At 37.7% G+C, this 14,989-nt stretch overlaps 1 protein-coding gene across 7 annotated transcripts in view; it reads left to right on the forward strand.

Moving 5' to 3' along the window:
• The window catches only part of DLG2 (discs large MAGUK scaffold protein 2), a 1,037,179-nt gene that overhangs the window by 635,830 nt on the left and 386,360 nt on the right, over nt 1–14,989 (forward strand). For all 7 annotated transcript variants that reach the window (XM_050914840.1, XM_050914880.1, XM_050914903.1 and 4 more), the window contains one exon: nt 8,174–8,224. In XM_050914840.1, the coding sequence (XP_050770797.1) occupies nt 8,174–8,224 (51 nt within the window). The remainder of the gene's footprint in view (nt 1–8,173; nt 8,225–14,989) is intronic.

A 14,989-nucleotide genomic window follows, 5' to 3' on the forward strand; every position in this document is an offset into this window, starting at 1 on the left:
ATAGAATGAAATATTACATAGGAAAATCATTTCTAGAAATCTATGAACTGTTCAGACTGTTGAAAAGTTTGATGGATTTTCTTCTAAAACTGAAATGGACCAGAGATATAGGAACCTGACAAACTGAGAGTTTATGATAACTCATATGTTAGGGTGTCAGCAAGAGCAGAAGCACAGAAGAAAATGAAAGGCAGAATGACTGCGAACTTCTGAAGCCATATACTAAATGACCTGAATTGCACAAGAAAAAATGTAATTTTGTGGAAAGAAATTACTGTATCCAGTTCTCTGGAATACACTGTTTCAAATTCCTGCACTGATGTATATTATAAATTTAAGATACAGAAATATAAGGAATTTTATGAAATTATTTCTTTAGGATGCAAATCCTAAAAATCTAAAGTGTCTCTATATAGTCAGTGGGCAGACACAGGTTCCTCAAATGGCAATTCCATCCGAAGACTAAGGCACATGGCATAAATCACTCCCCTCTTGATTCCTCTCTCCAGTGCCTGTAAAAAAGAAGCCTAGATGACTGCTTAACTTAGATTTCTACCTGTTAGATAGCTAATATGATGGCATATGAATTTCTCTTAGTGTAAGAGAGAAGGTTGTAAATACAAAAGCTGAAATTTGCATTCTTCCTCTTTTGTTGATACTAATTTTGTACAACTTGGAAGCACTAGCCTAAACAGAATTCACACATGGATGTCATTTTATTTCCATTTACTGTGAACCCCATTTGAAATCATGATCTCTGCTTTGATCTGCTGCATGGATTATGCTTATGAAACCAGGAGTTTTGTGATGGGTCTTGTCATGGTTTAACCACGACATAGGAATATAACAAAAAAAAGGGGGGGGGGGGGGGAGGGGAGGAAAAAAAAAACCCAGTGATGCACAATGCAATTGCTCACCACCCGCTGACCGATGCCCCAGCAGCGATCCGCCCCTCACGGCCAACTCCCCCCAGTTTATATACTGGACATGACGTTCCATGGTATGGAATACCCCTTTGGCTAGTTCGGGTCAGCTGCCCCGGCTCTGCTCCCTCCCAGCTCCTTGCACACCTGCTTGCTGGCAGAGCATGGGAAACTGAAAAGGCCTTGACTTAAGATAAGCGCTACTTAGCAACAACTAAACCATCAGCGTGTTATCAACATCATTCTCACACTAAATCCAAACCGCAGCACTGTACCAGCTACTAAGAAGAGAGTTAACTCTGTCCCAGCCGAAACCAGGACAGGTCTGCATTAGATATATTGAGTGCTGACACTTACAAACATATAGGAACTTTTCTTCTGTGGTGTATATGGCCAAGTTCAGAATATGGACAAAACAAAGAGAAGACAAAGGAAAATTTGATGGCTTACATTGTAAAGAACAGAGTGCTATCACATAACATGTAAGCTGCATTAAATAACAAGAATACCTAGGAGGAGGGTATCAAGATATATGTTTTTCAGACTGTAGAAAGTGTCAGATCTATGGAGACAAAATAGCTAAAAAAAATTAAATTGTTGCTGAACAGAGGAAAGGATTGTGAGGAGTGAGAGCAGCAAGTAGTGGAAACTAGAAGAGAATCCCTTATTTGGACGAGATCTTGAAACTATGGTTAAGTGGGTGAAGCATATTAGTGAAAGAAATCAAGGTACATGGAGTGTATGAGTGACTTAATAGGAGTTATGGGAGAAGATTATGTTAAAAGTTTAGATGGAAAAGATGAGACGGTGGAAAGCTAATCATGAATAATCCTTTGGAAGAAGTGGGATTAGATAAAGTATGTTTAATTTGGTATGTATGTGCGTGCATCTGTGTGTGAGAGAAAAAGAAAAGAACAGATTTGGAGGTAGTAAGAAGGAAGAAACAAGTAAAAAACATGAAAAGAATGAAAATCAGAGAAAGTAGTGGAGGCTGAGGTGGAGACATGAGAAGTTGTGATTAGTGTTAGGGGATGGTGATACACAAGCAATACAGAAAACATGATTTTGTTCTGAACAGGACTTGAGAAATGTGGTAGGGTAAGATAAAATTAGGGATTTAGAAATCAACCAGAGAAAAGTGATAACGGTTACTTGCTAAACAGGTATTTTCTCCAAGAGAATGAAAACAAGAAAACCCAGGGTAACCGTGAGGGAGGGGGAGAGGAAAGGATGAGTACGGTACACAAACAGTGAAGCAGAAGGCTGACTAAAAATTAAGACCTAGAGAAGGATATAGGAGACATCTAAGAAGAAAACAATGAGCAAAAAGAGCACCCTTTGAGCAGGGTACAAGTTGATCATGACTGTGCTGCAGATCTTTACAGGTGTTGACCAAGAGCTGGATTTGGCTTCTTGGAGGTCTGCTAATTGTGTGGTGAGGGTGACTTCTTCCCTAAAGGATGTACAATGACTGGTGGTCGAGTGCTGCGTAGGCATCTGCGGAAGGATCCACAAATCAGTTGCACGTGTACTGTAAGACCTATTCCTGATAAAGTATAAATCTATTTCAAAACCATATGGTCTTTCCCTCTTCACTCTTCACACCAGAACAGTCATATTATGACAAGAAAGTTTTAGGTTATGGTAAATTTTCATTCAAAGAGCTTAACATATTGCCCTTGTTTCCTAAAGGAAATATGGGTGAAAAGAAGGAAGTAAGCTTAGTTATGCACTGTGATTAAAAATAGATGGGGGGTATCTTGTATAAAAAGCCTATAAAACGCACTCGCTCACTTAGATAAAGCAGAGTAGCATGAAAAACTTTCTGGCAGCCTCTTTAGGACAGTCTGAAAACACAAAATCATCATATTTGAAATCAGAGAACACAGGAGACTATTTTCTGTATGTTTATATGCAGTGAGAAAGGAAACTTTTAATGCTCTTGGAAAATAATATCAAAAGGACATCAGCAGGTTTCCTTTGACAGTTAATGAAGAAATAACCTAAATGTGGAGATGGCAAAGGGCTAAATAAGGATCATTCTTTAGTCTTGCTGATAAAACAGAAATTATGAAGGGCTATTTAAATTTTATACTTGTTAAATTACCCAAATGGCCTTGATGTTTCTGAAATGTAAAATGGACAGTCTTAATTATGCAGCAAATTGGAAATTTTTAAAGGACAAATATATCCTAGGGTTACTTGTACAACAAGAATTTGGCAATCTTGTATTCTGGTGAGGTTTGGGTGGTTAGGCAGCTGGTGAAACCATACAGCCAAAAGAATAAAATTTACATGTTGAGTGAAAATCAGTGGCAGGATAGTTATCTTCCTATGCATATGATAATAAAAGTAGAAGCAGCAGTCTTCTTTCTTGAAGACAGCTGAAAAACAATATCCAATTAAATATAATTAAAATGGGTTTTGTCTGTAATAAAAGTCTACAGATGTTGTAATTTTTAGGCAAAACAATCTCTTCTTTAAAATAAGACTAAGCATAACAAACGACTCTAATGACATAAATTTTATTAGAAAGAATAGGAGCAGTGGTTTCGAAATATTACAGTTGTATAAGTTGTGTTTTGATGCTGTTGTTGCCACTATCGTAACACAGTTCTTATCATTAAAATTCATATGATGACATCTTTATCTTATTGAGTGGGTGGATGCAGTTGTAGATGTGTAGAAGTATAGCAAGAAAGAATTAGGCAATGCTTACTTGTTTAAGTGTAAACAGGTCTATCAAATCAAATAATTGCAGAAGTATAAAAAGAGTATAAAATTATTATTATAAGAAAAAAACATATCTATAAAAGACTTAACATAAGTGACAGAGTATGTGACAATGAAAAACCCAACAGAATGCTGTTCTCAAGGATTTGGGGAATCTATCATAATCTGTAGAATTGATTTTCATTAAGGGACTACTTCAGCTGCTTATGTCATCCTTAAACTGCAGTAAATGAGAGGAACTTCCTGGAAAGTCAGAGTAAAATTCTTCACATAAAGGAACAAACAAATCTGAGTTTGTCAGGTCCTTATTTTAGTGTTTTGTGTGCTGGGCTTTATTTCAGGTTTTTCACAAAATAGTGTACAAAAAACCTTTTTTACCTGTTCCTTATTTCTCATTCTCCTGAAAGAAAGTGTCATCTGAAGATGACTAGTGCTTTCTTCTTAGAAAGATAAGTGAACACTAGTAGTGATTAGAGCTTCACCAGGAAATCTCTCTTGAATGCTGGAATCTCGATAGTCACCGTACGTTACATCTCTTTCTTAAAGACATTTTCTTGTCAAAAGTTTGGGAGAGTCCTCCAGTGTAACAGGTACAGCTGTAAGTGAAAGGCAACTGTTACCTCACCTTTGCAAGTAGTTGCTTTAAACATTGGGACTTAATTGAATTATGGTAACTTACTCTACAGGTGCTGTAAGTTCATCTCACTCCAGATCTTAAACATATGTAAGGTCAGGAGACTAAGAAGCCTTCTTGCATCAGAAGTGTGTGTTAGTGATGCTGTTCCTGAACAACAGGGCAACAAAGGCCCTCAAAGTTATCTAAAGGTTTCATACTGACCTGTTCCTCATGTAGCACTTAGGTATTTTGTCCTGGCCAACAGTATCTTTTTTGTTCTGCTCAAAATAAAACATGTTCCTGGATGAGACACATTTTGATTCCAGACTCTGTGCCTTCAAGAAGGGACGTGGTCGATTGCATCCTCCCATGGACCATCTTGTGCACTTTTTACCCACTTCCGCCAGAGTCTTCTGGGCCTGTTACTGTCACAGGTGTTGTTGAGCACTCTTTCTCCGAAGAGGGGACATCAGTGTCCCGAATCAGAGAGGGAAGCCAACAGCAACGTATCTTGGCTTTGAGCTTTTGGAGAAGGGGAGAGACTGAATTGTTCCTTGTGGACATCCTAACCGGTTGGGCTTGTGGGAGCAGGTGCTGGATATCATGCCGTGCATGTGCTGCCAGTTACAGGTGCAGACAAGCCAAAAAAGGCAATCAGAAAAGCTGCTAAACCAGAGATCTGGCCTTTCACTGGTGTATAATTATGAAAGACATACGGCTTCCCTTAAGCAGAACTTTGTTACCAGTCTATAGTTAGGAGTAATGCAGAGAAAACAGATTTAAGGCAAGTGCTCACCAAACTTTACACATCGTTTTTAGACTCTGTTTGTACGTAGCCAAAGGAAACCTCAAGGGCACAATTCATCTAACCTACCTGAGATTTCTAGTGTAGGATGAAATGAATTAAGACCTAGAAGGGCCTGTTTCTTCTCACTGAGTATAAAGAGAGCTAGATGACTACCTCACATTTCAGCATTATAAATATCAAAATTTAGTTGAGATTAAAGATATCTGTTGTGTCAACCTTGCAGTCAGGAAAGGTGGGAAAGAATATTCCCAAACTGACTTGGAAATGTTGATGATTTCTTTGTGGAGGAGAAGAGAAAACAATATGAAAATGTTTGGAATTTTGCATAGTTATCTAAAATCAGACAGGCCATAGTAAATTTTGCTGTGTGTTCTTGCTGCAATCTGATATAAAAGCAGAATTCAGAAAACTCATGTAAAGAGAGACATAGGAACAGGTTCCCACTACTTGCAAGAAATGGAAGTTGCAGATTCAAACAGCTTATTCAGGTGCTTTGTCAAGCCAGAGACTGTCAAGTTAAAATGGACAAACCAGAGGGTATGTCCATATGCTGCTAAATGAGAGGACCGACAAGCCAGTTCCAGCACTGGAGCCATGATTCTCCTCCTGCTTAACTGTTGGCTCACTCCTTGGCTATTTGTTTCCAGCAGGCTCCAGACAGAAACAGCCTTAAGCACTGAGACTTGGCTGAAAATTGACTCTAATTTAGCAGTGTAGGCGCAGTCAGAGAGTCTAAATATGAAATAAAATGGTGCTAGCAATGAATGGTACTGCACACATCATCATTCCACCTGCCTCAGGTAGGTGCAATATCTTATTAGATCCTTTACGAAATAACTACATTGGTCTTCTGAGCAACCAGCAAGAAAAGCAGGGCAGTGAACTGCATATGTAGATATATATGCTTAAATAACAAAAGGAGTTGGATCAAGATCAGCTTTTTAATTCATGTCATCCCTGCTGCTATGGAACCTGATAATGGATCTCTGCTGCGATTAATGGTGATTTGAACTGAAGACCTTTTTGGAATCGTGACTGTGAATGATAAAAGAAACCCCTCAGATGATCATAATCAAGATATTGTTTGTGTGCAAATACAAATTGAGTATTCAGCTTGTGTTTTCTCCTTTCATCTTTATGCAGAGGTTGCTCACTTCTCATGTCCCTCTTTTTCCCATTTTGCTGCACTAACGAGTTTTTAATGCAAAGGAAAAGTGATTATAAGCAGTGAAGCAAAGACAGCTTTATAGAGCAAGACTGAGGAATTGAAGTCATAGATCAGAGCTATCCACCAACCTAAGATGAAAGAGAAGTTCATGAGAACAGAGACATATAGACAGCTTTGATTTCATTATCATTAGACAAGAAAGGATGAAAAATGGAATAGCTATAAAGCTGTTCATATCTAGTAAGTTGCCTATATTAATAAAAGAGTCTATGCACAAAGCAATAAAGTGATAACATAGAACAGGAAAATATCCTATAGTAGAATTTTTGTTCATATCTGGTTTTAGCACAGTGTAATGTGATTACCAGATTGTAACAATGTAAAAAATCCAAATATTATATATGTATTAAATATTTTATTCATTGATGCTGTGTTTTCGCTTCATTGTTAAGCGTGGGTTATTTGTTTGTACTTCTCTCTTTCCTTTTGAACACAGATTCTGGGGATTGTATTTCTATTACTGATTTCATGGTTTATCAGATCTTGAATTGCAGACAAATTAAATAGTTGGTGGCTTTTATAGGAAGGTTTTGTTTGGTAGATACATGTACCTAGTAATAATATTCACAAAAGAAATATTTAATTACATTTGAAAGGTGCTTGACTCGATAAAGAATGATTTGTGTACGGTGTTTTCTGATTGCAGTTAGAAAGCTAATATAGAAAATTAGCAGCTGGGAGTGGGGAGGAGTAATAAATCTTCTTGTTCTGAGAAATAACAAATTTGTTCCTCCAAGATTAGGTAATCCTAATGCTTCACTCCATTTTTGCTCTTACAAAATAATTTTTTTTTCATTAAGTATAAATTAAGCAAAACACTAAAGCAAAACTATTTTCCAGGAAATATCCTGGCATCACAAAAACTAAAACGGCATGATTCATGGGCAGTAACTATTATTTTTCATTAATCAATATTTTCTGGCCAAATAAAAAAAATTGCTGACTAGCTGTAGCTAAGGGACACTTTGGAATTCTCCTGAGATTTTAATAATAAAAGTATTTTTATTACTCTGCAGTTTACTTACAATATAGTCAGCTTTTACAGCTTTCTCAGATGCGGTACTCTACCCATTTAAGAAATGAGGAAGCTAAGAAAGGGACGTTAAGTGAGTTGCCTAGAGGGACAGAAAAAATCCATGTGAGACTGGAACAGGGTTTCAGAATACTGCTTAAATCAGTGTCATGTCTTCAGCTGATAGATTTCTTGTCCAGTGCAATCCATTTTGGTGCTCTACATTTTGTAGCTTAATTTATTTTGACACTGAAACTCAGCATAAGAATTCAATTAACATTCTGTGCCTTTTTGCCATTCAGCTATCTATTGCAAAGGTCCTCTGTCATGTTCTTGCCCTAGGTTAATATAGTAAACAAGATGTATTTCAGTATATGTATCAGTGAGTGATTTTTTACATAAGTACTATGAATTTCCTGTCTGGTTTTGTATTGCAAAGTAAATTGGAGCTCATAAGGCAGTGAATAATTAGTCTTTCTTCCATTTGTGAGAATAATTTTTAGAAACTAGTCTTCTATTTTTGACGTGAAACTATTACCTTGGAAATTATTTAAACATTTGCACAAAGTCCATGAACACGCTATATCATATATCAGTCATATTAAGTAAGTGACTTAGTTATCCATTATTTCAGTGTTTTTACATACTGAACTTTTACTGGTTTCAAGTTTGTAGGCTTGATTACATGCCATTCAAGACAAAGGGGAGCTAAGTAGGCTGTAATTTAGATAGCCTCACCTATATGTTGAAAATGTGTTTCAGTAAACTGATCATACTGGAATGTCTGTACAGCATCCCTATGACATTACCTTCCATGTGCATTTAAGGAATTTTCTTACTTTATTTTCTTTAGGTCAATGGAACAGAAATTGAGTATGAATTTGAAGAAATTACTTTGGAGAGGGTAAGTATAATTCATTCTTCTCTTATAGAAAAAAATATAATCTGTGATAAAAAGAATGCAATTACTTATGAAATTAAAAGTGGTTAAGAATAAAATTATTTATGTTTTGAATAAAGATGTCCACTCTTTTTTCTAAACTATGAAAATGTGAGTGATGCAACAGGATAAGCCTTTCATGTTTTTAAGAAGCTTCAGGTGCAGCTACTTGCAGACCAGTATCCAGAATGCTTTTCTTCCCCATAACTATGCCAGTGCTCGACTAGGCATTTGATTATTGGGAAGAGCCCGTGTGACTTGGTATCTCCCTTTTAGCTTGTGAATTGGAATTGTGGCATCTTTTCTCTTTTAACCTCCTTGATTTCCTTGCATGTGTGCAGAATAGAAGACATGTAGTTTTATACTATAAAACAAAAATTACAAAAGTGGTTTTAATGTTCAAGTGACTGTATAAAAGCTATAGACCATATCTATGTGTAAAGCATATGTTTATGCAAGTCTGAATTACGTGAGCTATAATCAGGGCTGGCACTGAAGGCTTGTTGGTAGTGTCATTTAAAAGTAGCACCAAAAAAAAAGAGAGAGATTTAAAATTTGTGCTGCATCATATCTTCCTGGATTTGTTGGGTTTTCCTTGTCTTTTGGTTACATAACTGTTTTCTTTAGACTGCGGACTTTCTTTGCCACGAGATCAAGACCAGATGGGCCGCATATTGTGTGAGAAAGAAAGTCTAAGCTTTGTCACATGTCATAGTGCTTACAAAGATTTCTAATGGATGCAAGATTATCGTTGCTGAATTCCTTCAATATTCTACCAACATCCTGGTAATAGGAAGTTTTGTCACCTTGAGGCAAACACAGTTAGGCTTCTTTCTGCATAAAATGTTTGAATGCAAGGCCAGGTTTACCAAGATATGACTGACGCCATATGAACAAATGCCTGTAAGGTAGCAAAGTACCATTAAATTAGATACTTAGATTATACAATTCATTGCACTTTTTCTGCATGTTATATTTTTAATTGTCCAGGATAATGAATTCCATAACCATTCAACTTAAACGGATACAAGTTTAAGTTCTTATTGATTTGCTCTCTCAGGCAAATTATGAAAGAGCAATATATCTTTTTACCATAGCCATCCTCATAACAGATAACGTATAAGGTTATAGGCACTTTTTATCTACTGTCTCTCAACTTATTTGCGCATCACTAGTTATTCATTGGACTAGAGTTTCCAAAGGTCACTGAACAGAACACATGCCTCCTGGGTGATATTTTGAAAACCACTTTATTTTAACAGATGTGTAAGTTATCAGTGTACATAATGCAGAACGAATGTGATTTACATCTCGTACCTGTCTCCTGCAGATAATTAGCTATTCATAATATAATACAACATAATATTAGGTAAAGACTGAACAATAGCAAAAAAAGCTACAGATTTTAATGGAGAATATTTCAGTTGTTTTCTGGATGCTGCTGAATCTATGGCTTCTGATTATTACTGCTTGAAATGTTCTGTCACATGTATCAGTGTTTTGTCTCAAAGGCAGGATACTGTGTCTGCTGGTTTTTGTGTGAGATATAAAACACAAGTGATTGCCTTTAAATAGCTGTCATTTATGTTAGACTAAAAGCATTTTCAGAGGAAAGACATTCTCCATGTTGATTATGCATTTTCTTCCACAAAACTGCTTTTAGAAATTAGATGGAAAATCATCTCTCTGTATTTAATGGCAAAGCTGCAAAATGTATTAAGGTTGCTGCTGTTGAGAGATAAAAATGTAGTTTGCCCATATCAAACAGTTGGTAATAAACTTTCCATTCTAGTCCAGTTATCTAAGTTACAGAATTCTGCATCCCCAAAACCATAGGATATTTTCTTCACAACATTTATCCACATTTTGAAACAGTCAATATAATTTAAAGGATTTTACAATGTAAAAGAAATTGGTTGAAGGTGTATTAGAGCTTTTGCACTCTTTCCTGCTTTTTTTTAATAGCAGGATGAAAGGGAAGGTGGTAAAGGATTGATTACTTCAGAACATCTCCCAGTCTCTATAGACTTGGCAAAGACACCATTAATTTAGTTGTAGGAGGTTCACCTTCATCCATAGGTGACATGAATTTGTGGGATGTATTCCTGAAGAGAGTTACTGGCTTAGGTATGATCCTTGCCCCAGGATGAAAAGAGGGCTCCATCCCTTGGGGTAACATAGGAGCACTGCGTGCATGTGGGCAGAACGTGTCCCATGTGGAGCTGGGGAGCAGATCAGCAGGGTGTCAAAAATGCCAAAAGGAAACCCTGCTAAGGGACAGGGGGGATGGACAGTGCAGAGCTTGCTGAGCATCACCGAGCTGCCTGAGACCCAGCTGGCGTACCAAGAAATGACTGCAAGGATGCAGTGGGCTTGTGTAGAAAGCTTTTTTATTTTTGCTCTTTGACATAATGTTGTTCAGTTGTTTCTATTTAAAATGTTGTGTCCTAGTTTACAGTTTAACAAGACTGCGGGTTTTGAGCTTAAAAGGCTTCAGTGAGAGATCACAAACACAATGAATTTGAAGCAGATCCACCTTAAAGCTGTGATCAGTGCTGTTGCAAGAGTTAAGGCAGTTGTAAGTACGCCTCTGCCAGCCCCCTCCTTAGTGGCAGGCTCTTATCCTTTTACTCTTCTTCAGTTGTGCCAGCCACTTATCAGGTACCGTCACCAATCCCTGAGCCCACAAGGATCACTGTTAAATAAGTGATCCTCATTTAGAGCTCTCATAAGAACCTACCTGAGTAACACAATTACACAGTTAAGAGAAATCAAACAAATTCTCTTCTCTGAAAAAAATAGGAAAAAAAAGATAGTTTTAATTCCTTCAACTACCTCAGAGAACGTGTGAGTTTCTCTGCTAACTTACAAGTATAAAATTCAGATCCAGATGTAGATTAAGACTTGGTGATTTGTAATAAACTACAATGCCCAAATGCACACTTAGACAAAATTCCTTAAAATAAGCCATTACCTTGCTCTAGCTTGAACATTAAAGACACCATAAAAAGGAAACTCTACATAAAATGTCTCACATTAGTGCAGTGATGTTAGTCTTCCATTACTGCAGGACTTGAAAAATGTATCCAGAACTATCAAGAGACCGATTTGCACTTGTAAATCAGTGGTCAATGTAAGAGATAACTGAATAGACTCTGTGACAAAGCCTAGCCTAACTACTCTAAGCTGGAGGAAAGTTTTAACTGATTGGCTCCTTGGTACAGCGCTGTGCTTGGAGACATATGCTGAAGAGCGGATTTTAATAGAAGTTGATGGCATATCAGCCCATATCAATAGTTACCTTGAAGAAGAATAAAGACAGACAGTGGGTCACTTAATGATTCATGGTGGATTCATGCCAAGTTCAACATCTGAGTTCAGATCTCAGTACTTTTTTTCTCATCTAACCTTGCCTATTCTTTAGATGTAAAAGAGGGCAGTTATGATTAGTAAAGCTGTTTTCACAGAATCTTTTGATGCTTCAGCACATATTTTCATTCTGTATCTGTATAAAAGTAAAATTATATTACTTTTTGTGGAATAGACTGTTTAGAAAAATTAAGTTCTATCAATACTGGAATTAAAGATATCTAGTTCCCAGTGCATTTGCATGATGAGATTGACTGACCTTGGTATCTGAACAGGTCGAGCTCTGACTGAGAATTTTCCCAAGGTTGAGACATTCATGAAGTGTCTCTGTTTCTTTTTCTTTTATACTCCTGTGGATTCTCTGGCCTATGATAACAATTCAGGTTACACTGCAGATGTCCCTGTTTTTAATGAACCACATCATTTTACAAAGTTTTTAGGAATTTACTGTTTTGTTTCCTCCTCACTTTTTCAGATTTGGTTGCAATTGGCTATTGGGCTTACTACAGTTGAGGGAGAGACAGGCATGGATGCTTACATAGCATAATTATTTCCTTAGAAAATCAGGTTAAAGATATTCTAAAAGAGTAAATTCTCAATAATGATTTATCATGTGGGAGTGTGCTGTGATAACTCTGATAAATTTTATTCTGTGTCCACCACATGCTCTGTTCAGTGGAGAGACTGAAAATCTACTCTCTCTCTTCTTTCCTTTAACTTGATATTTCAGTGACATCAAGTGCCATGAGAAGATTGCATTTTTCTAATTCAAGATTATTGTTCTCTAAAAGGTTGGGTTTCCACATTTCCACCAAATTCAAGGGTCTATTCAAATCTCAACTAGAAAGGCTAAAACTGTAATCATAAGTAAACTTAAAGGATAAAATTTAAAAATCCTGAGGAAACAGTGGAAAAAACAATCCTCATACATTTTGGTAGAGTAAGGAATTTATTTCAGGCCTGGGCTTTTATTTACTTTGGTACCTTGTAAACCTAAGAGATAATCACTACTGTACTATTAATAATACTGTTTTCATCACTAATTTCCTTTGGGAAAATGCAGAAGTTTGCAAAAATGTAAGAGGTGCATTCCACTGAACACTGAAGAGCAGTGGGAATTGGATTGTATTCAATGGCACAAGGATTTTAATTTGACTCAATGTCTTATTTTTTATATCTATCTATCTATCTATCTACCTATCTATCTACCTATCTATCTATCTATCTATCTTGTTTTGGCAGAGATCATAGAATCATAGAATCATAGAATAGTTTGGGTTGGAAGGGACCTTTAAAGGTCATCTAGTCCAACCCCCCTGCAATGAGCAGGGACATCTTCAACTAGATCAGGTTGCTCAGAGCCCTGTCCAGCCTGACCGTGAATGTTTCCAGGGGTGGGGCATCTACCACCTCTCTGGGCAACCTGTTCCAGTGTTTCATCACCCTCATTGTAAAAAATTTCTTCTTTATATCTAGTCTGAATCTACCCTCTTTTAGTTTAAAACCATTACCCCTTGTCCTATCGCAACAGGCCCTACAAAAAAGTTTGTCCCCATCTTTCTTACAAGCCCCCTTTAAAGTATTGCAAGGCTGCAATAAGGTCTCCTCGGAGCCTTCTCTTCTCCAGGCTGAACAACCCCAACTCTCTCAGCCTTTCTTCATAGGAGAGCTGTTCCAGCCCTCTGATCATTTTTGTGGCCCTCCTCTGGACCTGCTCCAACAGGTCCATGTCTTTCGTGTGCTGAGGACCCCAGAGCTGGACACAGTACTCCAGGTGGGATCTCACCAGAGCGGAGCAGAGGGGCAGAATCACCTCCCTCAACCTGCTGGCCACAATTCTTTTGATGCAGCCCAGGATACGGTTGGCTTTCTGGGCTGTGAGCGCACATTGCTGGCTCATGTCCAGCTTTTCATCCACCAAGATCACTATTTGCTTGTATGTCTGGGAAATAAGGTTTTCACTATTAGTCAGTTGTGTATCTGCTTTCTGCCTTTTTTTAAGATGTTAGACACCAGTTGTTCATGCATCAGTATACTTTGACCTCTCGGGAATGAGACTGTAGGACGTTGCAATGCCAGGAAAGTCCTCCTTTATGTGGTTCAGAAATAACAGAGTGGAAGGGAGTGGTCAAGAAATGGCCACTAGGAAAAGGTGTTTTCAAAGTTTAAAAGCTTGTGCCGTAGACGCATGCCGTTTGAGAATCCAGAGTGCACAAATCAATATCCAACCATCAACGGCCTCAGTGGAGTGGTCTGACATCTTCCAAGAAGAGAAAGTAAATCTTTTAAAGCGAGTGTCCCTCAGGTACCTGCCGAGCTCCTCCAAACGCAGTGTTGCTCTGAGTGTTTATTTCTGCAGAACTCTAGATGTTTTCTTCACTGTTGAAAGCTTTCTGACTGGGTGCCCTTATTACATTTCTTCTTTGCTAGGCTCTGCCTGCTTCCTAAGTGAGAGTAAGTGGTAGTTATTCTTGCAGCCTCAGACTGAAATAAATTATAATTCAAAGGCAGAATCCTTCTTATTGACTAGTTTATCTCAGGTTTATAGTAGAACAGTGACCTATGGGTATTTATTGCAAAAAAGCTCACCCACAGGATTTTTTTCCTGGAAGGGGCCAGCACAGTCTGCCTACAAGAAGAGGCAGAAGTATCTATGTATGGAGCCGAGTTATCAGCAAACAGAAAGTGTGAATCCCATCTTTTTTATTGCTGTGCAGACAATTTGAAAAACTGATCTCTTGGTTATCCATATAGAGTCTTGGCAGTGTATTTCTCTGTGTATGTGTAACACAAAGTTCTATAAAATCAAAAAAAGGTATTAAGCAAGATCCTCGAAAATACAGGTGTAGTGCATGCAATCACTGTGCAGGAAATTCTCTTACACTTGCTAATTCCAATCACGTCTTAGTTGAGAGTTGACACTGATAGGCAGTTGTGTCAGTGGCTGTGGTTTACCTTCAGAGAGGTTTGTAAGCATTGGAAAGGGCAGACTCCCTGGCCTCTGGATGCAATGGCTTAAGCAAAGTCTGTGTTCTCCTTTTGTCTCTTGTGCCTTACCAGATTTTGCTTTGACCTTAGGCTGTGCAGGAGCAAGCTGACGAAAGGAGCTGAAGGAGCCTGGTGCGCAGTCCTGCTAACGTGACACTGAAATACCAGGTCAACATTTTCCAAAGCAACTGCAGAATTTGGTTGCTTTAGTTCAATGACCTAAATTAAGATTCCTTGGAACAGTCTGATTTTTTTGTAACATTACTCACTCAAAGCATGTGACTTTCTGTCACCTCAGAGCAGCCCTAATTTGGCACCCAAAATATAACTAATCACTGGAAAACTTAGTTCTTTGTTCTTATTCTGTCAGAG

This window comes from Gymnogyps californianus, chromosome 1 (genome assembly GCF_018139145.2).
Source record: "Gymnogyps californianus isolate 813 chromosome 1, ASM1813914v2, whole genome shotgun sequence".
NCBI classification, from domain to species: domain Eukaryota; kingdom Metazoa; phylum Chordata; class Aves; order Accipitriformes; family Cathartidae; genus Gymnogyps; species Gymnogyps californianus.